Below are 18,630 nucleotides of genomic sequence, written 5' to 3'. Positions count from 1 at the left end.
ATGATATAGCAAATATAAATACAACATTTATTATTATATTTATAATGATTTTGTGGCTTATAATCAAACTATAAATTGTACTTTCAAGCTTAATATTTGTTATGTGAGGGTTGTGATATACTGTTCTAAACCTCTTTTATTTAAACAAAAAAATTGCTGAAAAAATCAAATACATATCTACTAACGAGCAAATTATATTGTTTTCAACTTTGTTAAGTTTTAAGCGCACTAAATTATTGCTTACTAAAGAAAGAAAATGAACATAGCTGTTATAAAGTAGTAGAATCAGGATCAAAATTTTGTTATACATAACTAAAAAAAACTTTAGATTTTTTAAAAATATTTTTTTTTGTTGTGCCTTATGCATTACTTTTTCTTGAAATATTATCACTGTTACTTAAGCTCTCTTTCCAGTTAAAAAAAAAACCTCTAATTTTATTAGAACATTTCGAGGCTGAACAGTTGATCGAAAAATAAGCAGCGCCTGTCAATTAACCCAATCATCAATTGTGGCCATACCCCTTTAAAAAAAACAGCCACTTCGTGTCAACCGGAAAGCAATAATTAAAAAATGCTGAAAAATGGTTAACTAACAAATTGATGTACATAAAGATACCAAAGGAAAGCACATACACACAGTTGCATTATGAGATTAATTTTAGTCTGTTGTTATTGCAATTATTATCACGATTATTATGATTACGATTATTATTAACACGTAGCTAGTAAAAACGAATGAGAATCAGCAATTTATATGCCTAAGCCTGAAAGTAATCACAAATACACTCACACCACATTCATGCCGTTGAAGATATACACACACACACACACACACACAAAATCAGACACACCACACTGACAAAAAAATGTTTAGGAAAGCAAATGCAGCAAACCAAAGTAAAAACGTAACGGAAAGTATTAAGAAAATGAGAAGAGTAGCGATTAAATCTAGTCAACAAATTTTACTTTACACCAAACCAAAAATATTTATAACAATTGCAATAACTAAACAAGGAACGATATAATGGAAGCGTATACATAATAATATATCCTAAAATTATTTTCTTATCGAAACTGGCAATAATAAATATTAATATTAACTTAAACAACTAAATAACTATATTATACACGCGAGAGAGCTTCGTAAGTTATCTTCGCATAGAGGAAACATTTTGAAGGATCATTAATAACACTCAAAAATAAAAGCCATACACCGTACACTGAGAAAAATACTCGCTCACACACACTTGATTTCAAATTGAGTCCACGCCAAGCGTTAACACACACACACACACATACACACACACACTCACACCCCCAACACACACATAAAAAAGGAGAGACGAGTGTTTTCAAACACTTGCGATCACCATTTGTTAATGCACCAGTGTACACACAAAATCAGCTTTACTTTAGATTTTCGATAATTAATTGCAGGGTTGTCGCCTAGGGTTGCTTAGAAATCGAAGGAGAAAATCCAGTTCAGACGCTTGCATAATGCCCTAGATAAGAATATATACAGAGTACATAAACAAGCAATACTGCAATACCGCTCGTATTATTTTGCAAAGTTACTAGAAAACCAATTAATAAATAACAGACGAACGAACCTCTTGATTACGTACGTATACAATTCAGTGCGAATGCGCGATGATAGGGGCAAATTGATTACATTTCACTTTTAAAACCACATTTAATACTAATATTTCGAAAAGCTAATTAAAATAAGTTATAACAATAACGAACAACAACAAGAACAACAAAGAACAGCAAAAAGCCACACAGCTAAAATACTGAAAAATTATATAAAAATAAAAACTCTTATCTTTCAACCAAAGAAATCGTGTTTCTTTTAAACCAAACGGTTTAGGAATGTTTTCCAAAAGAAGCTTATTCTTAATTTATTATTACATATTTCATATTCTTCAAATTAAATTTTTTTTTTTTTAAATAAAACAATTTGTTAGAAGTTACGTATGAATACTAACAAAGTTATATATTTACAACACCCAGAAACTAAAAATGACTCAAAAAATGCCCCATTATTAGATTAAGTCACCGCATTGTCATTTGAAATGCAGTCGCCTAGGGAATTTTGGGCAAAACACATTTCAATCGACACATTTAAATAGATATGACATATCGTAAACCACATTTTTGGGTTGCATAAGCCGATTTCGGACCACGCGGCACTGCCCATTGATCAGTTGGCCACTATTTGCACACACCACGTCAAATCAGGCGTATTATGATAATTCCGATTACCATTCAGAGAGCTCCGGACTCTGGGAACACGGCCTGCCTCAACACAAGATGATTTGACACCCGGCGGACAAACAACACTTGTGTCCCACTGTAAAAACAAAAACATCGAGGTGATAAAATTCCAATCGCTTCCAAATGCACAGTGGAGATTCACTAAGGCATAAAATACAGCAATGAACAGGAAACGGGTTTACATAATTAGTTTCTACGAAGATTAAGACTTGGAAACAATAATTCAAAGGAATCATAATAAAACTTAACAATAGAACAACTTAAAGTCAAATTAACAGATGCATTTGGGTTACTGCCTATGAACATTTAGGCCATTAAAAAACGTTTAAGCAAATGGTCGGCAAGCGGCAAAGTATTTTTTCATACGATCTCAATCTTGCACTTTGAATAACCCAAGTATTTGTAAGAGACCATTAGGTTGAGCCTACGGTCAATTAATTTCGTTTAATCTGCAGAAGTTCGACTGTAGTTTCAATATGTTTTCCTTAGTTATTTAGTTATAACATCGAAAAACGTGCTGGTAACGGGTCATCAGCATATCGAGGAGCCGAGAGGGAAAGAGATGGCAAACTGGGGCTGCCGCGCATGCGCAACAGCGCGCATTAAATAATTTATACAAAAATGCACACAAAATTAACAAATTTGAAAACGATGTTGCATGATATAATAATCCGGCTGCCTGGGATTCCGAGATGCCAATCCGCGATCCACGACTGCTGGCCCTTCCCAGCCCAAAATTTTCTGTTGCAATACGAGCACTTACACTGGGATATAAAGGAAGTAGGTACTTTCTAATAAATTTTTAATACTTTCTAATACTTGTATAGAAATATGAGCACATTCAGAAGGAAATACACGACACTAAAAAAAAAACAGATATGTTCTTCTTGAGAACATTTACTAATGAATTTATCTACTGATTGTTAGAAAGAAATATTTATTTTTATATGGCAGGAAAGTACCAGAGGTAACTTACTATATCACCTTTAATTTGCAGTGTAAGCAGCGGACCGTTCAAATCGATAATCATATGCAAAAAGCCGGTCAGTTCGTTGCGGTGACTTGACCTACGACGCACCTCCTCTTCGGAGCGGAGCGCATCTGCTTAAGCTTTAACTGGTTAAATAGTGTTATCCGCTTGAATTTGTTATTGTTATTATGTTAGTGTTTTTGTTTGTGTTTTGGTTTTGGGTTTTTGGTTTTTGGTTTTTGGTTGCTTGTCCGCCGGCGATTTGTTTTTGTTGCATATGATTTGGGCAGTTGAAGAAATAGATGAAGACGATTGAGGCTAACAGGGTGTGTTTTTTTATTGGTTACTGTTTGGTAATTAAACCCGTAAGTCGAAGATAAGCAGGTGTTATTGTATTTTTTATAGATATTTCACTTGTTACAATCATAATAATTTACCATTGATTTGCTTTAAAAAATGATGACCCACACCTACCTTTAAGATCCATTAATGAATAGGATTTTAGAGCGTATGCAACTCTAAAATTTTTTCTTTTTCTCAATTAACTATATATATGTAAAGCCCATAATATGATTAATTTGATCCCTATCGAAGTGTCCTACTTCAAAAAAATTAATAACATTTTAACACCCATCCACTCACCTGAACTTCCTGGCTTTCAACCCGACCCATTGCAACTTGCTTTCTTTCCCTCGAAGCGAGCACCCTGTAGCGAGCGACCCATTGAGATCTCAGGTGAGTTGCAAGAGCAGCTTGGTCTTTTGGCCCAACGGTGGTGACTCCACATCGACGGCTCTCCGCCGCTGACGTCACGGGCCATCGCGGCATCTAACGGTTTCTGCGGTGGATCTCCGGACGGAACTCTTGTATAAAAACGTTGGATCGAGTGGAGAGTGGCATCATTCGCTAGCCGGGAACAGTTCGACGCACAGGTGTCGACTTCGATTCCACTTTTTTTTTACGAATCCCAACCAGAAACAGTTTAACGCCGAAATGAAGGTGAGTGATGGAGGAAGCGCCGGATGTGGATTAACCAGCGGCTAAAACGGATTATACTTTGCATACACACAACTAGGTCTTCATCTGCCTGTTGGCCACCATCTGCGCCTGCAATGCCACCCTCCTCTCCTTTTTGGGAGGCGGCGGTGCCGGAGGAGGAGGAGGAGGCGGAGGAGGAGGTGGTGGCAGCAAGGTCACCTACAACGTGATTGCCACGCCCACATCGGGAGGAGGTGGAGGCCATGGCGGTGGTCATGGCGGTGGTCACGGAGGTCATGGCGGTTATGCCGAGGGTCATGGTTACTCCCAGGGAGGTGGACACGGACATGGACATGGACACGGTGGTTCGGCGCAGATCATCAAGGTGATCCTGCAAGAGGGTCAGGGATACAGCAACGGAGGAGCATCCTCCAGCCATGGACATGGACACAGCTATGCCAGTGGTCACTCGCATGGTCATGATCATGGTTCCTACGGCGGTCAGCAGGCCCAGATCTTCAAGATCATCGAACAGGCTCCAGTGGCTCCAGCTCCTGCTCCCGTTGCCATTCCCATTCCCATTTCGATTCCCGCACCCGCTCCTCCAGCTCTGCCCATTGCCTACCATGCAGTGAGTTCCGGTGGTGGCTACTCCTACGACCAGGGACACTCGCACTCCTACGGCCAGTCGTATGCCTCCGGCCATGGTTACGGCGGCGCCTCCTCCTTCGATGCCCAGCAGTTCAACGCCATTCTGCCGCAGATCATCCAGCTGGTGCTGCAGGAGGATTCCCTGGGCGGCGGTGGTGGCGGCGCATCCAGTGTGGACGCCATCAATGGCCAGCTGATCAACGCCTACGGCTCCAAAGGCAAGGCCATCGTTTTGAAGGCGGACCAGGCGCAGGGAGCCTTCTTCAAAAGCGGTCATGTGGTGCAGCGTGGAACTCTGAAGGTGATGCGCGTCCAGGAGCAGCAATCCCAGGCTGGCGGTGGTGGTGGCGCCAAGGGAGGCTGGAGTTCCGGCGGTGCTGGAGGTGGTGCCTCCTCCGGTGGCTGGAGTTCCGGTGGCTCCTCCTCCGGTGGCTGGAGTTCCGGCGGTGGTTCCTCTTCTGGAGGTTGGAGTTCCGGTGGCGGAGGCTCCTCTTCCGGTGGCTGGAGCTCCGGTGGCCCACCCTCCGCCTGGTAGACGCACTGCTGCGAACCCGCCCGCCTAGTTAGTTAGACCAAATGAATTGTTTTTTTTTTATCGCTATCTTCTATCCCTATCGTTATGTATTTTTTTTCCTAGGCTAATTCTTCACAGTCATTATCAGAAAACAAAAAGATAAACAAAACATCCATCATTGTTAACCTAAATTATTTGTTAATAAAAACATTTTGAAACAATTTTCCGTGTTTTACTTATGAAGAGTTACAAATTCCCACGAATAGTATTCCACTTGACTTCAATTCACAATTAACTTAAATTAATTATGAGGAAACAAATAACTCAACAGCACTCAAGCAACAATTGAGTTCAAGTGCAAGTTTTCAGGGCAAAATCTTTCCCATAATTATTTCCAACTAAAAAGTTAATCACAACACACCATTTACTGTATTTGGAAACCATCACTTTTAGTTATTTTAAAAGCAGTTGCCTCAACCATAATTATTTGTAGACAAATAAAAGCTTACATTTAATTTTATTTGTAAATAAACAAAGACCTCATAACGGTTTTAGGTAATAGATGATGATCTTCAACGAAACGTTAAGTTTACCCAATTTCATTTTCAAGGCTGAGAAAATCTCGAGAAAAGCGAAGAGCAGGCAATCGGCGGCCTCTTCATCATTAACTTACATTATTTGTTAATAGATAAATGGCCCAAACATATGCAAAACCGGCCACAAATTTGTAACGTGTTATGCGATTACATCACGACTTTCATTGATGATGACGAGATGGCCCTCGGCCAGCAACAGTTTAGTTTTGAATTGATTGCCCGACGGAGGCGTTGCGAAATGGTGGGCCCACACGTGGGTCCAAACACCCGAGCCCCGATAACCGGACCCAATTCCAATTCCAGTTCCGACTCCCAGACTCCCGAGTCAAAGGTGAAATTACCGCGATGCTGTGGATCACAAGAGATGCGAACGTGAGGTCAAAGCCTTTCACTCACGAATTTCGAATTCATTTTATTAAAAAAAATATATTCAAGTAAATCATATCTTGATGGAATTATTAAAGAATTCTGAAATTATAACATTCTCTGCAAGGGTACAAAAATGCATAGCCGAACAAGCTATTTTAAATATGTATTTAAATGGCTTTTACACGCCCACGTCATTACAAAATTTAAAAAAATGGTACTGACCTTATTGGGTTTGGGGACAGTGCATCCTATGGGCCACTAAAAGCAGGAAGGGATCAGCAGCATCTGCAACATTTCAAAAATCCATACCAAGTCAGGTGACGATGCACTGCATCCTGGAGTGGAGTCCCGTAAAAGGAACCACTTCACAAACACACACACACTTCCAAAAACCGGAAACAGTTTCTCAGAGAGACTGCCGGTCATCCCGGAGAACTGAGGAATCCACCAAAATCAACCCCTATCCCACTAAGATCCAACCAGAACCACTTGGGAATTGTAGATGCAACAATATGTAAAAATTATTTAATTAACATTGCCGCTGACGTGGCGATTTGTTAATGTAATTAACATTACATTTACATTACATTACATTAACATTAAAAATTAAAATCAATGTTAACTTAATGTTATCTAACATTTTTAGGCGTTAAATTTGAAACTTTCAAATTGCATGTTGATTGTTAAAAATCGCACGATATAAAGTAAAAGTCCCAACTTTATTAAGAAAAAATATCATTAGAAACTATATCGTATATCATATCAAATATTTTAATAAAGTATAATATTGAAAGATCTATGTTAATGATCCTTTAATAAACCTTTTAGTAAATAAAAGAATAAAACAGCTATATTTAAAATGTTTAAGAATTTCAATGCATTTCAAGCCAACAACCAATAGGATCACTCCCACTCACGACTTACTTTCACTTTCAACATTCATCACGCGATCACCTCCATTTCGTGGCCCCCTCCTCTGCGATCCAAATGAATTTCGGATGTGGCTGCCAATTATGTGAATACACACGGCACGGGATCACCCATTGTTTCCGCTTCACAGCTTGAACGGATAGATAGCCCGACATAACCAGGCCAAAAACGCAAGACTTATAATATTACAAATACTTTTACAAAGTATAATTCGATTTATTAGCAAAAAATAATAATTAGCATACGATTATGTTCCGGGTAACACTCAGTGGACACCGATTACGAATCAGTTTGTGGGTTTCCATTTTAGTTAAGCACACGTTAATACAGACAGGGAATTGGACAATTGGAACCAACCACTCGCGCTGGCACTTATCCTAGGTATCGGGTTAATAGTAATACTTTCGCACGAATTAGCCGGCTAAATTGCACGCTGAAACAGATGGGCCAGCAGCTCGGCCTCGCTCAGATCCATTTTGTACTTCTGGACAATGTCCTGCACCTTGAGTCGTCGTCGCACATGCGGTGGTTGATAGCTAATGAAAAGGATTTGGGGTTTAATAAGGAATGAATGCAATAGGTAATCATATTCCACTCACTTATCATTGTCCAGTCGCCTTCGGCGAGATATGTTTAATGCCGTCTGTCGCACCAGATTGCCGACCACCCGCCTGCTCAAGACCATGCCATCGACCAGCGGCGTGGCGAAGCTCATCCTGCCCGGCGGACCCTGCAGCTTCACCCTCAGCAATCCGGAGAGCAGCGAGTGCACGAAGATCACGTGACAGTCGGAGGCACGCGGCAGTTGCAGCGTGTGCAGCTCCTCGCCGGTTCGCGTGTAGGCCAGCAAATCCTCCAGCGGAAAGTTGAGGTAATCCTCGTAGCTCTCCAGCCAAACCAGGAAGATCTTCGCAGGCGCTTGAGCCAACAAAGTGGGCTTCGTCACGTTTCCTTTTCGCCGCGTCGGCGGCACTGGCTCCTTAGCATCCCTGCGATTTGTGTCCAGTTCCAGGCTAAGATTCCTCGACTTGGATTTCGCCAAGCCAGACGAACTCTCCGCCTCTCCGCGCGACCAAACATTGCTGGAGCCAATCTGATCCGTGCTGGAGATGCTGCCACCATCGCTGGTGTCGCTGTTGTGGCGGAGATTCCACGTCGTCGGCACCACGAAGGCGATCTCCGAGGAGACATCCGCCCAGTAGAGCACCCGCTGCGAGCCATTGTAGTTGAGCTCGCTGGCCGTGGACTTCAGCGGCTCCTCGGGCGTTCCCTTCAGCGACCACGAGTTGTGCGCGAATCCCGTCCAGCCGGAGTGCTCTGCCACCTGAACGGGCCAACCAAGTGTTTGCAGCATGGTGGCGAAATGCGGATCATGACTGGCCGACTGCTCCTCACCCATGTTCCCGATGATCTGATGGGCACTCGTTTGGCCAGACTGTAAATTAAAATACAAATTGGTACCTAATTCATAAATTATTAAAGATAAGGTCGATCTACCTTCACATAGAACACATAGACGGTGTCGTGCGTCCTGGCACTCAGCTTGTCCAGTCGATCCAGATCGGCGGCGAAGGCCGTCGACTTGGTGTCCAGCACGATGAGCGGTCGCTGCGGGGGATTGCCCAGCGCCTCGGCGGGATTGTGTGGATTGCGCGTCTCGAAGCCAAGGAAGCCGAAGTGCGAGAGGAACAGACGCGCCGCATGGAACTCATGGCAAACGGCAGGCGGCACGCATTCCTGCGCATGCGACAGGCTATCCGCACTGGTGTCCGCCTCCGCCCAGGCGAGCTTCTCGTGGATGCTCTGGTTCTCCAGCATCGATTCCAGCTCCCTAATACTAGCGGTGCCATATTGCTCGCGCATCTGCTCGATTGTCGGTATGGAATAGTCGGCCACGCAGGGCTGAACCTTGTCCACGCCGTCGGGAAAGTGCTTCTGCTCGCAGTCCGGTCGCTGGGTAACATCGTTCATGGGTATGGGTCTTCCGGGATTCACGGCATGGTACTTGATGCCGGATTTGCTGCGGGGAAGATGACGCAGCTGCATGGTCCACGCATGTCGTCCAAAGGGACCGCGTATAAGTACTGAAGAAAGGAGGATGTACACTCATTAGTAAGTTGAATTTATATATATTAAATATATACGACTTACAAGTCACCGTTGGCTGTGGATCCTGGTCATTGCCGAGTGGCTCCTCCAGCAGCGCCAATATGGTCGAGTTCTCGGTGACAAAGTACTTGAACTTGGCAATCGCCTGCTCGCTGCTGGCCGCCGCTGCCGGAACCATGGAATTGCAGTGCTTCATGAGGGCGAGTTCGTCCAGCAGCGAGGAAATGGATTCGGGACCACATTCACTGGGGAAGTAGCCCACCTGCTCGAGGATAATCGTCAGGAGATTCTCGGCAGCATCTCGCACTCGCATGGAAGCCGGCTTCAGTTCCTTTTCGTCCTTGAACTTGGGGATGTCGGTGCCCTTGCTCTGGCTCTTGGTTCCGGAAATTCCCAGCTCCACCACCTCGAGCACCGTTTGCAGGCAATCCTTGTCCTGCAGGAGATACGGATGCTGCATCAGCCAGGCGGCGGTGCACTGGAATGCCGCCACAATGGTGCTGTGCAGGTCCTTGCTGTGCGCCGGCGGCGGTCGGGAGCACTGGTAGCAGATATAGTCACAGATCCACTTGACGGCCCGCTTGCACTCTAGAGCGTCTGAGGAGATTATCGTTAGATTCTGACTAGCTTCGTATATTTTCACTAAGGTGTCTACGGTTGGGCGGTTTTGGATGAGGTGGTTTATTTGGTGGGTTATATACATTCGTTATCGTTATCGTTTTGGATATGCAAATTAAATATACATATACATATGTGTTATATATTATATATAGAAACAAATTGCAATCATCGTGAATCGTAAATCGTGAATTGATGTGGATGATGTGGCGATGTGGATGATTTGGTGGGTCAAATTGTTATATTTGGGGTTTATTTTTCGGGATGTGGTGCAGTGGTGGTGGTGCGGGTTCGATGGCGGTTAGAAAAAGAAACGCATCAAAAAAAAGAAAGAAAGAAAGACAGAAGAAAGTGGCGTTAGTTAGGTTAGTTGGCTTCGTCAATCAATTACCATTTGTAAATTTCCTGGCTGCACAGTTAAGCAAACAGTTAAAAGGGTTAAGGTTTTGGGGTTGGGTTTTTGTACACCGAGGGTTAACATTTAAAGAATATACGCACATGGTTACAGTTCGAAAATAAACAAACAGAGTTGGACAGAAAACAAACGACATTAAAATCAGAAAAGGAATTTCAGCCTCGGTGCAACCGAAGCAATTTATGCACTTGCAAAGGATTTGAATGTTTGAATTCCTTTTTTTAAGGATTATTTGTACAATAAATTAAATAAACACTTGAATTATGGTGGTAAAATGGAAACCCCTTTTGAAAACCCTAAACAACTTGATTTAATGACAGAGTTTTAATGAGTTATTTTTGATTGAAGCTTTCCCTTTGTTGATAAAGGCTTAAAAATCCCTTTGCAGGAGCACTTGGTACACCAAAATCACATGCAAAATCCAGAGGAGCACACTCTACCTGTTTCCCGGATATGTAGCCTGGCCAAACCAGAAAGCAATTCCAAGGCGGCCAGCGAAACATTAAGATCCGTCTTCCACGACGAAATCAGTCGATGACAAACCAAATACGTCGCACGCACAAATAAGGCATGGGCATTATCTAGAAAAATGTAAAATATATTACATATTAGATTGAAACAATAGTTGCATCTTATTAGGATTAGTTTTTATATCAGTTTTTAAGTAAATAAATATAATTATTATTATAATGTTAAATAAGTTCACATAAAAAATATATACAACTTATTTAATGCAATACAAAAACCCTTTACTTCCTTAGTTTACTTTCGAACTTATCAAATCACAGCACAAAAAACCCCTTGAAAGTCCCTTAAAAAATCAAAAAATAAACATAGTTTACCATAGGTGGTCACGCCCTCCAGCTCCTGGCCGAACTCGAATGACATGTCATCGGAAATGGTCAGGCTGGGGTAGTCGTGGGCGGAGGCGGTGTCGCGAATGGAGCCCGATCCCGCTCCCATGGTGGCCGTCGTCTGGCCGCCCAAGCTGGCTGTGCCAGCGCTGACCAGCGAAGCGGAACGCTCCGAGCACGCTGATCATTCGCCAGCAGACAAAACACAAAAATGCCCAAGGGAAATGCGAATCAAAAAACAAGAGCAATTAAATAAACACAAATTAAAACAAATCAAAATGAAATCGAATGAGATCAAGTGGGAGATATTCCCTGGGAGCTTGGGAAAAACTAACCGGAACTCAGCAAATTGGTCTCGTGGTGCTGCACTCCACTGGAATTGTGCGAGAGGCTGGCATTTCCACCGCCGCCCAGTTCCGTTTCCTCAAAGGTGACGGCATCCTGGACGCAGAGGAGCAAACCACCCAGCAGCATGTGTGTGTTTTGGGCATCCGTTTCCACCTGCAGTGCGTTCATCAGGATGTTCATGAGTCGCGACTTCAGCTGAATGAAGGTGAACATTCTGTAAGATTAAAAGATGATTAATAAATATATGTTAAACTAAATTGTTTAGCGCCAATTTCACCACTCACTTCTCGCTCGTTTCGCTGGTTAAATCCCTAATGGGCAACGTTTGATAATGCAAAGGCAGCACCATAATGGATAGCAGTATATTGATGGCCGATCGACGCAGCTCGGTGCGATTGAACACCATCGACTGGGTTTTCAGCTTAAGATCCTTGTCGGGCAGCACAATTTCCAAGGCGGCAATGAAGCCCGGCAGCAGCACATTGATCCCGTCGAGATCCAAACGGAAAAGGTCACTTGAGTGCAGCAGGATGCTGGCCAGCGTTTCGTCGCACTCCCGCGACTCCGTGATCTTCAGGCACTGCTGCAGTGCCATGTAGAATCGCGCCAGATAGACGGGAAGGATCTCCTCGCCCGTCTTCTTCGCACAGAAGATTTTGCACAGCGTTCCAATGGCCTCCGCCCTTCCGGATTCATACTTGTCAATGGTTAAAGTGGGCGGCAGCGACTGTGGATCGTTCAGCGAGTTCGGCTGCGACAGGGAAATCGATCCTTTGCGGTGCTCCATGATCATCGACGATGGCCGCTTACTGGCCTCGCATGCTTGCTCTGTTTTAATGGGGGAAATGAATAAAGAGAGGGATTAACTTAAATAGTTAGTTATAATTTAAAAATATTCGCACATAAATAAAAACAATAAATATTCAAATTATTTATATATAATTTACAATTATTTTGTAGGTGAAATTAAAGTAATTTTAAAAGAAGTAAATTTCTTTAAATGATTAAATTTAGTTCAAGCAAACTATGCAAATATTAATATAATAGTACAATCCATAGAAGAAATGTACTTACTATTTAGAAAACCATAGTTTAAAATTGTTATTTTCAAATGTAAGCTTTGTGAAATAAATCTCTTTTAAGTATCCAATTAAATTTCACAACAAAAAGTAAAAAGTAACTCTAGCTATTTAAACTCTTTCACAAAAACAAGCTTTAAAGGCATGTTCTAATTATGAAGCTTTAAATGACTTTTTAAGTAGCTCTAGTATAGTTCCTAAACTCGTTCTCATATTTCAGCATTCACAAAATAATTCAGAATAAAAAAGAATAATATTTTTGAATCCGGATACCGGAACTTACTCTTGCGGTTCTGGCGCCAAGTGTCGCCTCCGATGTGCGCCGCCTCGAAGAGCCACTCGTGGAATACGTGGAGAATGCTGTTGCACTTGGGCCTGGCCACGGCCAACTCAACGCCCGCTCCCATCGAAGTCAGCGGCAGAGCTGCGATCGCCGCCGGAGGGAGCCAGACAGATAGACAGATAGGCAGAGAGACATAGTGGGAGAGAGGGGGAGAGCAGATCGCGTTAGACAGAGAGGCGGCGATGGCAATTGGGGGGCGGTTAAAACATCTGTTAGATTGTTAGGCGGCGCGGGAGAAGCTCACAAACGGTTCACACAGCACACACAAAACAATAGATCCAATTAGTTCAAATATAAACATCCCAAGATGGGCTTTATCGTGGAACTTTTGGCTTGGAAACGCTAGCTTTATCTTGGCTCATATGATCTTAAGTTAATTTTAAATATAATAATTAATAATATAACTATTTCATTAAAGACAATTCAAAGTATTCATAACGCTTTTCAAATATGTAATGGGATGAATGTTAAGTCAATTATTTCATTTCATAAGTGATATAATTTTAGTTTCACATTTCAAAAAAATAAATATATTACCATTTAAAAAGAAAACTGTTTTATTGCCAATTGTTGATCTTAATGAAAAAAATATTTTGATTTGAATTGAATTACGTTTTAGGAAACCTCTTTCATAATATGATAGTATATGATATAAACCAGGCTATCTATGAATGAATTCATCATCGAATAGTTCCTTTAATGTTTTTTAGATGGATTTTCAAGTCGTCAACGTATTTTACAGATTTTACCCACATGAACCAAGTTGGGAGCCCTTTTGCCACGGTGCACTTACAGTTGATGCTGCTGCTGGCCGACGGCGGACCCGAAGTGGACGTGGGAGTTGTGGGCGCCGCAGCAGGAGCGGATCCGCTGCCCGCTCCCGCTCCCACACCCGTGGGTATTCCCGCGCCGGCGGGGATGCCCGCTCCACCGGCCGAGCCACCGATGGCGGACGCGGAGGAGGCGACACCTCCAGTGGCGGTCGTGCCACTCGCAGCGGTGCCGCTGGAGGCGGTGGTGCTGCCGCTGCTGCTGCCGGTGATCGCGTTGCGTGCACCGCCGCCGGTGAGCCCAATAAGCGAGGTCTTGCTCAAGCCTGCGTTGTGATGCGATGTTGGCGAGGAGTTGGGTGAGTGGAGCACAGAGCACAGTGCACGGCAAGTGTGAGAAATTGTTAGAGAAATTAGATACAGATACGCGGCGCACGAGAGATACAGATACAAAGGGAGCATGCTATATAATATAATTGTGGGCGTTCGGAGATAAATTACAATGCATAATCCGCCGGTGGAAAGTGGCAACAGTTACTCGGCCCGACTCATCAGCGCCGGGCAATTACACCGAGATTATTCCACTCATGCTACGGAACAAATTATACAAAAAAAAAAAAAAAAAAGAAACAACAACTAGAATAATAATGCCAAAGAAAATAAAACCAAAGAAAAGCTAAAATGCAAAACTCGTGAGTGCGAACTTGGCTGGGAGAAATGTGGCGATGGATCAAGGCAAACAACATCTAGGCAAGCAAAACAAACCAAGTCAAGTCAATTCAGTAGCACGCCATGGCAAAAAAAAATATAGTATAACTAAAGCTTGGCTTCGGTGCACCGAAGTTCAGATTCCCTGGCAGAAGGGTTATAAAATAGGAATTCGGGGTCTACAACTTTTAGAAAGGTAAGTCGTCTCATGAACTTCTTATGTTTGTTAATATTTATCCTCTAAATTTAAATATCTTGAAGCTTTAAATCAATTAATCATTACAATAATTCTTTTAATATGAATTACATCCTAAGAAAATATATTTCTGACAGACAATTCGGAAATTTTGTACCTTTGGACTTTTAAGTACTGCTCACCCAAGATACTCAGCAATTCAATGAATATTTAAGAACAGGACGCAAGTTACACTTCAAGTTTCCCACACCCTCTGCCAGGGCAAGGTTAGAATACTTTTGTGGTGTGACAACAAAGAGCACAACATTCGGTGGTTTCCAAATAGAGATTCTCCGCGGAGAGTCGCACCCTTCTGCTGTGTGATGGTCGGCGCAACGCTGAAGCTCTTGGCCAAGCGCCTCTGCAGAGGCGGCGTGGGCGTGGCAGAGGCGGGCAGTCCGGTCGAATCGGTGGTGCCAAAGGAGATGCTGCCGACGACTCCGGCGGAGTGACTTCCTCCGGCACTTGTACTGCCCACGGCGGAGCCTCCAGCCGTTGACAAACTGCTGGTGGGCGAGGCACTTATCTGGAGCTGCTGATGCTGATGCTGCTGCTGCTGCTGCTGCTGATGATGATGATGGTGGTGACTGCCATGGTGTCCCATTATCGCATTCAGAGCGGAACTGGCCGAGTTACTCATGAAGTTGTCGCGCAGAAAGCTGCCGGCGCCATGTAAATGCAAATGCGGATAGTGCAGGTGATGGTGATGATGATTGGCCTGATTCTGGTGCTGATTCGCTATGTTTGTCGAGCTGCTCGAGTGGATGAACTGCTGCAGGGTCGAAGAGGTGGCCTCGTTGAGGGAGTGCCGGATCTCCAGCAGGTTGGTCACCACACCCTCCGTTTGCTGCGCCGGCGGCTGATAAACGCCTGGTTTTCGCATGTTTCGGTTACGCATTTTAGCATTTTCGGTTAGGTACAAAATTTAAATGGGGAAAGCGAGAGCCAAAGAGAAAATGTAGAAGTACTGAGCTAGCCTACCCACAAAACTAATGCTACACACTTATGTAGAAGCGGCCAAGTCGGGTTTTCCGACCATTACAAACCCGGTACAAGAGATGTTTCTCATCCTATGTAATTACACAAAAATGGATTCTAAGGAATTTTCAGTTTAGTTATTGCTAAAAGCTTTCTATACCCTCTCTTTGTATACCACATCAATAAATAGCTAGGAGTACCAGGGTTTTTTAAGGAACAATACACCATCCTCTGCCAGAATCTTACCTAGAAAAGCGTCCACTTGGCTGGAGATTCCCTTCATGGCATTGAGGAATATCTGCGGCAGCTGCTGCAGACACGGATGCTGATGCGTTTCGGCGCCCTTTTCATGGGTCAAGGCCCACTGCACAAAGTGCGACGATTTGCTGATGATATGTGGTGAACAGAGGGCCGTCGGGTTGCCAATCATCCGCAGGAAGCGGTACCAAGTCTGCGCCACGCAGTCATTGGACATGCCAATGGGTATCAGTTGACCATCCTCGTCAGCTGAAAGAATACAAGATGATATGTTTATATACAGTTTTCATACAGATATATGCTATCCAAACGCACCATTTTTGAGCTGGGGAAATGCAGGACCATAGCTGAATTCCAGCAGGCGAGCGGTGAGTGCCAGATTCACCCGATTCCATTGGTCTACAAGCGCCACACGATGTCGCCACATGGCGCAGGATTCCTGTAACGTTTTCCACATCGACGGCGAGGGAAAGCTGCGCACGCAGGCCAAAAGCCAGACCTCGAAGAGCACGGAGAGCACTCGCTCACACAGCTGGTCACCCACATCGTCCTTAACGGTCGGTGGAGCCAGCAGGATCTCATTGATGGCCAGCAGGAAGAGGAGCAGAGTGTCCCACGTCTGCCGATCCATTAGCTGCGATATCTGGGCAGTTTGTTGTAGAGTTCGCAGCACCCGATGGCAGAGCACTGCCTGCCGCTTAATCGTATCTGCACCTACAAACCATAAAAGATTAGCATTAGTTTTGGTTTTAAATGTTTAACGAGTTCATTTGCATTCTCACGAAAAATATTGCCTAAGAACATCAAGTATATCTAACTGTTTCTTGTAGTTTAAGGCACTATTTTCCAGAGAAGCACTCCAAAAATAAACAATTCGAGCAACCTACCAAGCGTGGTTTGGTATAGAAATGGCAAGACTTGAAATTCAGAGGGGGATTAATATAGAGGGTACGGGTCAGCACAATAACTATAAATGCAGGTGGATAGTGGACCCAACTTACTTTCACCCTGTCGCGGCACAAACAGATTGTGGAAGTGGTTGATGATCTGGCGGGCATACAAATTGGCATCCTCGCAGATCGGCTTGGGGACACTGATCCTCGGCTGCGGATGCAGCGCCGTCAGCCATTCGCAGTACACGTTCACGCAGTCCTTGATTGTCTCGTGCTCCTGCAGCGGCAGCGAAAGTCCAAAGCAGATCACGTCCATGCACCATTTTACCTGGAATTCAAGGAGGGATTTAATAGGCTTGTCATTGTACTTCTAAAGAAGTTGGTAAACAATTGATATTGATTAAAAACATGATCTCAAGATTCTAAAACGCGTTCTCAATTACAAATTTTATTCAGTTTTCCCAGTACACTACCTATGCTTTCTATAAATATATTTTCTACATTAAACGAACACTAGTTTTATTTCCTTTCCACCATGAACGAATATTAATTTCCCTTGCAAAAATAATTATATGCACAATTGCATGCAGTTAGTGGAAGCTTTTTGTGCGCAATTAAATTTAAAAAGCGATTAATATTTATTTAAGAAAACAATGTTGCAAATATTGATCCAATTTAAATTGTGAACCCCTTTTCAAAAAAGTTATCTTTAATATCTGATATGAACATAGCCATATATGATCCTTTGAAGATCTTATTTACAGTTCTCATATCAAAATGATAATGGTATGGTCATAATGAACATATATCCTATTTTTCTTTCTCTTTTCGTAAACCATGTCAACCCAGTGGTAACCCCCTTAACCCACCTCTTCATCCTTGACCAGGTGACTGGGCTCCGCATTTTGGGTGATCCCCAGATTGGTGCCCAGCTGCTTGACCACCGAGACGACCACTTCGCGTCCTGCGGAGGCGGGGAACTTGTTGAGGACACTGAAGCACTGGGCGCCACAACTGTTGGCCGTGATTTGGGCGGACAGCGAGGCCCACTCGGAGTACATGGTTGGGTGGGAAGTCCTGGATAGGATGCTTCTCTTCCTGCTCCTCCTTGACGGCTCCTCTTCACCTTGCTATCCGTTTAGGTGGCTCCTTTCTTTCCTTTCGCACTTTATCTTCGGGTTTTATTGCTCGGATTTCACTTTGTTGACGTCAACATGAAGAATTTTGTTGCAGGTGCGCCATGTTGTTGTTGTTGCCTCGCTGATTGGTCGCTTTCATGTTGCAAATGGCATCCCCCGAAATGTTTATGCTACACTTCCCGCCCACAACTTGTTGTTTACAACCGATATTGGATTACACCGCCATTAAGGCCGTAACTTTGCAACTTGTTTAAACAATTTGTTTAATACACAAAAAAAAAAGAAATTCACAGCCCAGCGAAAAGCGTGCGAGGGAGATGGAGAGATGTAAACAGCTGTGCGTGGGCTTGGTTTTAGTGTTGCTAAGCGTACGAAAAGCAGTGCTGCAAAGCGCTGTCGTAACGCCCACGCATTTGAAATTAAATTAAAACTCAAGTTGAGAAATAAATTACTTACAAAATTAGACAATATTTGTGCTCCACATGATGATCTTAAAACTAAAACAAAGGCCATTCGCTGTTTATGTTTACCGTTTTGTCTAGGAGAAAGCGGTTTGAAAACCAACAACCGATTAACATAAATGTTTATTAAACAAAAA

The 18,630-nt window shown here is 43.3% G+C and overlaps 2 protein-coding genes across 12 annotated transcripts; one reads left to right on the top strand and one right to left on the bottom strand.

The window, feature by feature from the left end:
* Positions 1 to 4,135: 4,135 nt before the first annotated feature.
* Positions 4,136 to 5,611, top strand: LOC108097428 (loricrin). Its single transcript, XM_017199699.2, has 2 exons — positions 4,136 to 4,246; positions 4,323 to 5,611. The coding sequence occupies exons 1-2, from the start codon at positions 4,241 to 4,243 to the stop codon at positions 5,409 to 5,411; spliced, it is 1,095 nt and encodes a 364-aa protein (XP_017055188.1). The 5' UTR covers positions 4,136 to 4,240; the 3' UTR covers positions 5,412 to 5,611.
* A 1,851-nt stretch (positions 5,612 to 7,462) lies between these two features.
* LOC108097662 (ral GTPase-activating protein subunit beta) lies at positions 7,463 to 18,379 on the bottom strand. Of its 11 annotated transcripts, none has more exons than XM_017200100.2 (16): positions 17,763 to 18,379; positions 17,002 to 17,221; positions 16,888 to 16,917; positions 16,316 to 16,714; positions 15,989 to 16,249; positions 15,074 to 15,634; positions 13,845 to 14,147; positions 12,992 to 13,132; positions 11,914 to 12,457; positions 11,617 to 11,843; positions 11,270 to 11,461; positions 10,868 to 11,008; positions 9,437 to 10,045; positions 8,783 to 9,369; positions 7,885 to 8,720; positions 7,463 to 7,821 (listed from the first exon to the last, which is right to left on the bottom strand). In XM_017200100.2, exons 1-16 carry the CDS (start codon positions 17,952 to 17,954, stop codon positions 7,707 to 7,709), a joined length of 5,358 nt encoding a protein of 1,785 aa, XP_017055589.1. In that variant the 5' UTR covers positions 17,955 to 18,379; the 3' UTR covers positions 7,463 to 7,706. The 11 variants fall into 11 exon arrangements, with proteins under 11 accessions (XP_017055589.1, XP_017055591.1, XP_017055592.1 ...); XM_017200102.2 differs by having other exon boundaries at positions 9,437 to 9,991; XM_017200103.2 differs by lacking the exon at positions 11,270 to 11,461.
* Positions 18,380 to 18,630: the final 251 nt, after the last annotated feature.

This window comes from Drosophila ficusphila, unplaced genomic scaffold, assembly GCF_018152265.1.
Source record: "Drosophila ficusphila isolate 14025-0441.05 unplaced genomic scaffold, ASM1815226v1 contig_197, whole genome shotgun sequence".
Taxonomy (NCBI): Eukaryota; Metazoa; Arthropoda; class Insecta; order Diptera; family Drosophilidae; genus Drosophila; species Drosophila ficusphila.
The sequence above is the reverse complement of the archived record's forward strand: the minus strand, read 5'-3'. Positions and strand labels throughout refer to the sequence as shown.